Consider the following 8482-nt stretch of genomic DNA (forward strand, 5'->3'; position numbering starts at 1 on the left):
TTACCTGACCATCTCATATATTTATTTATGGTAACACTAAAAAACATCAGTATCTGTGAAAAGGTGGTGAGCATATCAAGAAAGTGTCAGAGGGGAAGTACTGGTGTGTGGGGGGGGGGTGTGGATAAGCAAATGGACAAATAGTGGGGGAGGAATGAGTGAGTACATATAATTGTATTCCCATAAGCGGAGTCTGATTGGGCATGGGTCTATCTCTGCAGCTGTGTGTCAGTAGCGGTACACCGTAGTCTTCAGCTGGTTGATCTCTGAGTCTCCGTAGCCAACTGGCTCCTGCCTCTAGGGGAGCCCCCCCCTTTTTCTGGGCCTGCATCAGGACCCTCTGCGTCCCAAATTCTGCTCTTCCCCCCTTCTACATACATTTGCCTGGGAGAACAAACTTTTGCTGGTCCGCTGCCATCAATGTTGTTAGTTACTGCATTATTGTTTGGGGGGAGGTTATTCTTTACATTTTTACAATGTCTATCTCCTATCATGCTATGGCACTATATTCTTGCACTACTATGCACTTACACAAGGTTGGGTCTTCCCAAGACTGCCAGATGGAAAGAACTGTGGCATACCATTGTGGATTATTATCCTGTATGCTTCCTGCAAAATGCTGGCTGTATTGGATTATAATGTTTGCCTTTGGTGCTACTGCTGTATGTGCCATTTTGTGGTATTTTATACTGTGCGATTACTGAATAAAAACATGCTTAAAAAAAAGAAAGTGTCAGCAGATCTCAAATCAAAGATGGCGTTCCATTACAGGCAGATAATTGTGCAGAAATTCCATGTATATGTATCAGTGTTGTTGGGGTATTTTGGGCTGAGGTATGAGGAACAGAAGAGGCTGCTTGGACAAACTTGTGGGCTAATAACCTACAGCTACCCCGCCAGTCTTCGGAAGCACCTTCAAGAAAGTGTGTGCTGAGGTAATGCCACAGGGTATTCTGAACATAACAAATGCATACCACTCAGTGCACATGCAGTATAAATGTAATAGTATTTATTTTTGTACACTGGGTGATATTTTAAGGCCAAAAGATGTTGCATGGAGAGTGTTGGATCTGACATTCTTGGTGTGGTTCCCCCAACTTTTTAACTTCAATCCTCCTATTTTTGCTGACTTCGATTTTGCTGGCCTTAGGACTCTGCACACTTTACCCATGCTATCCAGTGCTAATGTGCTTGTGCTCTTTCCATAACACATGGTAACATTGATTTACACAATTTTAAACAGTTAATTTACTTGTAAGTTCCTAGTAAAGTGGTACTATATGTACCCAGGGCCAGAAATTAAATGCTGCTAGTGGGCATGCAGCACTCATTGTGCCACCCACTTTAGTGGCCCTTTTCAAAATGTCTCAGGCCTGCCATTGCAGCCTGTGTGTGCAGTTTTAAACTGCTATTTCAAACTGGCAAAATAAACGTTTTGCAAAGCCTAGTCCTTCCTTTTCATACTCTTAAAGTGGGTCCTACACAGCCCATAGGGCAGGGTGCAGTGAACTTAAAAAGCTGGATGTGTAGTATTAAACTTTACAGTGATCTGGGAGTGAAAAACTCTTTAAATCGTTTTCCCTACTGAAAGGCCTACATCACCCATAGTATAACATTGTGTTCCCTTACTACATTTAATAAGTGACATCTTTCAATTGGGAGCAAGTAGGAATGTCCACTTAGTAGTCTATAGCATTGTAATGTAAAACCTTCTTTAATGATAAAGTTGGATTTTAAGTCACAACTCTGAAAATACCACTTTTAGAAAGCTGCAATTTTTTTGTCCCAAATATTTGGTGCCTGCACCCTACATCCTGGGTCACATGCCTAGGTGTGGCTGGCAGTTGGCCTTTGTGCTTTGCTCCCAGACAGTGAGATAAAGGGGGAATGGCTGTTGGCAGGATGGGCCATCTCAGACATGATGGTGACTGAGCTGTCACCTACCACAATTGCACATCACAAAGGCACTTCCTGGGCAGACTCAGAAAGGATTTAACATTAGTCTTTTGTGCCATCTCAGAAAATCTGGGGCCAGGGCAAGGAGGGAGGATGGAGGATACAGACACCTCAGGTGGTAGAAAACTCCAGAACCTTCTCCTAGTTCAAAGTTGGCACCAAGTATAAATATTTGACCCCGAGACCCATTCAATGGTAACACTGACTTACACCAATTTTGCACAGTTAGTTTACTTGTAAGTCCCTAGTGCTGTGGTACTAAATCTACCCAGGGCCATGGAATTAAATGCTACTAGTGGACCTGCAGCATTCACTGTGCCACCCACTTTAGTGGCCTTTTAAACATGTATCAGGCCTCCCATTGCAGCCAGTGGGTGCAGTTTTAAACTGCCATTTCAACCTGGCAAAATAAACATTTTGCGAAGCCTAAACCTTCCTTTTTCATACTCCTAAGGTTGGTCCTAAACAGCCCATAGGACAGGGTGAAATTAATTTGAAAAGCTGAATGTGTACTTTTATCTTTTACATGTTCTGGGAGTGAACAACTCTTAACTTTGTTTGTCACTACTGCAAGGCCTACATCTTCCATAGGATAACATTGGCTTCCCTTACTTCATCTAATAAGTGATAACTTCAATTGGGAGCAAGTAGGAATGTCAACTTAGGTGTCTAAAGAATTGTAATTTAAAACCTTCTTTAATAATAAAGTTGGATTTTAAGTCACAACTCTGAAAATACCACTTTTAGAAAGTTGTCATTTTTTGTCCCAAGCATTTGGTGCCTGCTCCCTGCATCCTGGGTCACATGCCTAGATGTGGCTGGCAGTTGGTGTTTGTGTTTTGCTCCCAGACAGAGAGATAAAGGAGGAATGGCTGCTGTCAGGACGGGCCATCTCAGACATGATGGGAGACGGAGCTGTCCCCTACCACAATTCCACATCACAAAAGTTCTGCCTGAGCACACTCAGAAAGGATTTAACACTAGTCTTTTGTGCACTCCCAGAAAACCGGGGACCAGGCAGCGAGGGAGAAAGCGCCAGACACATCAGGTGGTGGAAAACTCCAGAACCTTCTCGGATTTCAAAGCTGGCACCAAATAAAAATATTAGACTCCGAGACCCAACCCTTCAGTACACCTCTACCTGTGGAAGACTCAGCAGGACTGCTGTGCTGCTGTGCTGCAAGGAATGCTACTCTGCTGCCCTGCTACTCTGCTGCCTTGCTGTCTGAGTAAAAAGGACTGGACTTGCATCTTGAACCCAGGACCACCAGAGGGACTCCAATGGCTAGTTAGCTGGCCTCCTGTTCTGATCTACAGGGACACAGCAAGCTCCAGCACACTTGAAACCTACCCCTGCACTCCGTATCCTGTTTGTCATAACCCGGAAAGTGGTGCCACTCGAGTCCTGGACCCTGAAAGTGGGCCTAGAGGTGCCCTGCCAACCCAGCTGTGGCCCCAGCAGACCTGATGCAATGCGATGCACCTTATTACAGCTCCGCATTGGAACCGTCACTGTGCGACGCGTGCCCAACACATGGCCTCGCAGCTCTTCAGAACCACCACTGCAAGATGCCTCCTGTACACAGGACCTCACATTGCAGCTGCAAAACTCCTAAGAACCGCCACCGCATGATAGGTCTTCCATGCAGGAACTTGAATTGTAGCTTCCTGGAATTGAGACTGAGAAACGTATCTTCAACTTGAGATCTCATAATTCTCCACAACCCGAATTTAAGGTACTTTGTTCAGCCGGCCTAACTGGGTCCCTCTATCCAGTCCACACTCCATGGAATTCAGTCAACCCTTGAGACTTTGTCCCGCTTCCAGGGCAACCAGATAACTGCACAGGAGGCCCGAACGCCGCCTTATCTCCTAAATCTTGCCAATAGACTTTAAAGTGAATGCCCCCGTGTTTTTTTTAAGGCTGCATTTAATGTTTGAGGAGAGATCTGTAGCAATGTGCATCAAACTGGACTATCTAAGCAATACAAAGTGTGATGGATCCAGCTTCTTCCTTTCAGTTGGTTCATCACTAGTTAGACTCCAATGCACTAACCTGTGGATCCTGGCACATTCAAAGCATAAAATAAGAACCTGCTTCTAATATTTAACTTAGACTCGACGTAATCCCCACAGATAAATACCGTAATTACGTGAATGATCTATGCTCCATAAAACCCAGCATTCTTACATTTCAAACACTGCAACTTAGAGTTCGTCATGCAAAATCTGATGAACTGCAACATGGTCTGTTGTGGAGTCGCAATAAAGTAAAAACAACATTCAACTGGAGTAAAAATAAACTGCCAAATTGTGCTCGAGTCAGAAGCAAGAGCACGTAAACTTAGTAGCTGCAACTAGTAAAAAATTTAATCAAACTTCACTGAACCATTTATAAGTCCAAATGAAGTAAGGGCCTAATTTATTCCCAGGAACACAATCAGCCACATCACGTTCAGGAGAATCAAACGTTGCAAACCCCTTAGAGTACTTGCTCAAGAAAAGAAAATCTTAATACCAAAATATTCAAGAAAGACTTCAGTTGTGAGCAGCTCCTACAAGACTCAGTGGCCAGAGATGCCCCCCCTCACAAAGAAGTCAGTCACTAACTACTCGTGTGAAACAATAACCTTTCTCACCCAACTTTTCATGACACCATCTAATGCAATTGCGATTAGTCTTGGGTAAAATCTCCCCCTTTTCCTGGACCCCGTTAACATATACTCATCCAGGGGTTAAAGTGGTCAACATAAAAAATGCAGCGACTGAAAAGAGCTGAAAAGAGGGGTGAGGGTGGGGGGTAGTCAAGTCTCTAATCTCGGGCAGATCCAAACTACTTTAAAGTCACACCATATAGTTGGTCCCAACCTGTCCCTTCCCACTGGTCTCTCTGCATCATAATCATAGCTCCATGAGCTGGTCATGATGTGACATAGTCAGCACTGTGAAGCACGCCATTAAAATGTTCCATCACATTAGTTATACTCTGAAAGTTAAAGGTCTTTTCTGCCATACCTAGTAGTAATTTTCTCTTCCAACTAAGAAAGGTATTTAATTCCCAACCCCCTATCAGTTAAGTGTCATTGTTCCAGAACACACGTTCAAAACATCACTCTCTTCAACTAAACATTAATTCAAGTGGGACTGTCCAACATATGTATATGTGGGGGTGTGGGTGTGGGTGTGTGAAAGTTCTCTTTGTTCCAAGTGCGAAGGGGCTGACTCAGTGTCTTCCTATGACTGTGTGTGTAAGACTGTTCTTTGCTCATGTATTTGGTCACTTTATGGGTGTGGGAATGTGATTGTCGGTATATGGTACAGCATCAGTGTGTAAGTTTCAAGTTGATTGTGGGCTTTAGTCCCCTTAACTTCATATTAATGTGTCTGGTCTGCATCAAGGTATATGTGCGTGTATGTTTTGTGTGTATGCTATTGGACTCCACGTGGTTTTATCGTGTGTTTTATCATGTCTCTTGTTTGTGGGGGTCATGTACAAGGGTGTGAGCACAATGTGTGTACATATATGGATGGATGTGTCAGAATATCTATGTGTGCAAAGGTGTATTTGAGTGTCACTATGAGTGCCTATGTCTTTGTGAAGTGAGTGTGTGTGTTTGTGGGTTTATTTATAGTTGTGTTTGTGGGTTTATGTGTTTGTGTAGAAAGGTACCCTTAGCTGCAATTGCTCTTCTGGGACGGTATGTGCAGATATGTGTATAATGTGTGTCTTGGGGTTAAAATGTATGCACTGCATGGCAGTCTGTGTTACTTTTTTGTTTATCCTGGGGGGGGGGAGAGAGAGAGAGAGAGAGAGGAGAGAGAGAGAGAGAGAGAGAGAGAGAGAGAGAGAGAGAGAGAGAGAGAGAGAGAGAGAGAGAGAGAGAGAGAGAGAGAGAGAGAGAGAGAGAGAGAGAGAGAGAGAGAGAGAGAGAGAGAGAGAGAGAGAGAGAGAGAGAGAGAGAGAGAGAGAGAGAGAGAGAGAGAGAGAGAGAGAGTGTTGAGTATTTTGAGTATTTTTTATATTACTGGTTATTCTGGGGAAGTTAACTTGAAAAGCTGTTTTCTGCAAAGTAGAACAATGGGCAGTGATTGGAATTAGAATGTTCAGGCTCTGTTGGCCTTCATCGAATAAAATGTTAAGATAATAATGGGCAATGGCGAAGGTCAGAGGGTTTAAGTCATTCTGTGGCTGCAGTGTTTACAGCATAGTCAGTGCTTGAAATGGAAAAATTAAAGTGCAGGTACTCTGTGCCAGAGTACCTGCTTGTTTCCGAAAAGTGCCGGTACTCTCCAATTAAAAGTATTACGTTTTTCTTGAGATGTGCCGGTACTCTCGCTCTCAAAATAAAAAAGTGCCGGTACTCAGGACCGGAGAGTACCGGCCCATTTAAAGCACTGATGATGGATTTGCTGCAACTACCACATTATTTGCAGATTTTCCACAATATGTTTCTATATCCAATGGATAGAAATAATACCAACAGACAATGTGGACATCATGTTGCCACATAATTTAAAAAACCTTGCCTCATAATTAGGTCTTCCATGCTAATTCTAGTAACCCTGCTTATGTCAAGGTTCTACAGAGTGGTTTGGGGCTGTCATTCTGTTTTTATAACATTGCATTTTCTGGAATAAAAGCCGTCTTTCTGTCGCTCTGCGTGCCACCAGGATTCACGTCGGTGCGCATGTTCCCGTTCACTGCGCTGTTTCTCAGCGCCTGACTGTATATGTCTGTGTCAGTGTGTCTGTCAGTGGGTCACACTCACCTTTACGCTGGTATGGCTGGTCTGAGTCTCGGCCTCGATGCTGCAGCAGTTTTGCCCCGTCGCTCCCCCGCAGCCCTTGCGGGCTCCGCCCCGCGGGTGCTGCTGCTGCTGCGGGCGGCTCTGGTAGGCCAGCACAGAAGGGATGGAGTCTGCCGCGTCCGTCTTTATAAAGAGCCCGTGCAGCGTGGCCGCTGTGCCCTGCGAGATGGTGGTGGTCTGGTGAGGGGAGTTGGACTCGTCCGAATCGCGGCAGTAGATAACGCCGCTCTGCGATACGTGAATGCTGGGAGCGCAGCCCATGCCTTCCCTGGGCCCCCTCGGTCGCCCGCTGCGGGTCCTCCTCACCTGCGCTCGGTCACATGGCGGGCGGGGGTCGCTGCTGGGCAGTGGGTGTCACGTCTGCGTGCGGGGTTGAGTGTTCAGTATTCCCCGGTTCGAGGCCACCAGCCGCTCACGTAAGGCGCCCACCTCCGCCGATGTCAAGCTCGCCTTATCCGCCCGCTCCTGCCACCTCTCTTGTGGGTTCTTATCATTTACTGCGGCTGTGCCACATGCGCTCCACCGCCATCACCAGCACCGGGCACCACTGTCCAGCCTCGGCTCTGCGCCGCCAGTGTGGCAGCGGCAGCATCCTCGCTCCCATCCCCGTGTTCACCTTCAATATCAGGAGAGCCAATACCTGCCCTGGCCGAAGCCGTCAGGCGTTTAATCCGGCTGTCCGACCATGCCCCCGCCTGCACGCACTGGCACTGATGCAGCGTGGCCCTTGGTGGCAGGATCCCCGCACTGTCCGCTCACTCACCCTTTCGTCACTGTCCAGGGGCCTTGCACCTCGTTCTTACACCACCGGATCACCCGGAGGAAGCCGGGCCTGACCAGTGCACTCCTCCGCACATCATTCAGCTCCTGGCCTCGACCGGCTTCCCTCCTGCAAATCACGGTTCACCGTCTCACTGGTAACCGCCTCTGGGGCAGCCTGGCACAGACGCAGTTCTCTGCTCCGAGCTCGCAGCATGCGAAGAGCAGAGGCAGCCTCCGAGCAGGATGCACATGCCCTGCGCTGTCTGAGCTCCCCCTCCCGCCCTCCGCCTCCCAGGGCTGGCAGAAGAGGCGTTGTCTCTACCCTGCACACCTTTCAGTCTCTCCCTCCTCTTTGATGACGCTTAGGCCTGTCATCTGAAAAAAACTGAGCTCCGGGGACCCCATCTAAGAGAACTTGGGAGTGGGATGTGGGAGGCAACATTGGGCGTTATAGTTCTTGGAAGGACACAAACATTTTTTACTACATTTCATCGAAGACTATAAAACCAGAATACTAGAGCACGAGCAAGAAAATATACAGCACGAGGAAGAAAAATGGGAGGCTACCGGTAACGGGCACAATAGTTCTAGGACTGCTTTTAAATAAATAATTTTTTAATGTAGCCTGTTTTCCTAAATGGAAAAAAGCATACGTTAAAAAACATGAAACATTTTACAACCATTTTTTAGAAGTAGGCTCTGGTCCCAGGGAACCGATTTCGAATTGATATTATTAGATTATTCTCACCAATATTTCTTGCTGTATTTATTGTTGTTAGTTGCTTTCATAAAAGATGATATAGCGGTGAGAATGAATTTATTTTTGCATGATAAATGACAACGTTCAAAGAGACCTGTTTTTTTAATGTGAGTAATTTATTTTTGGATATGTCAGTTTTTGACCATTGTTTGAGTTTTTGATTAGATAATTAGTTGATTACCGGAGAATGCACAAT

General features: G+C 45.9%; 1 protein-coding gene across 2 annotated transcripts in view; it reads right to left on the reverse strand.

Moving 5' to 3' along the window:
* PDE8B (phosphodiesterase 8B) overlaps positions 1 to 7880 on the reverse strand; it is a 900595-nt gene extending 892715 nt beyond the window's left edge. The window contains exon 1 of one of the 2 annotated variants that reach the window (XM_069223470.1): positions 6726 to 7880. In XM_069223470.1, coding sequence (XP_069079571.1) covers positions 6726 to 7025 — 300 coding nt within the window. In that variant the 5' untranslated portion in view covers positions 7026 to 7880. The remainder of the gene's footprint in view (positions 1 to 6725) is intronic. The other variant, XM_069223477.1, reaches the window with a different exon arrangement.
* Positions 7881 to 8482: the final 602 nt, after the last annotated feature.

This window comes from Pleurodeles waltl, chromosome 1_1 (genome assembly GCF_031143425.1).
Source record: "Pleurodeles waltl isolate 20211129_DDA chromosome 1_1, aPleWal1.hap1.20221129, whole genome shotgun sequence".
Lineage (NCBI taxonomy): Eukaryota > Metazoa > Chordata > Amphibia > Caudata > Salamandridae > Pleurodeles > Pleurodeles waltl.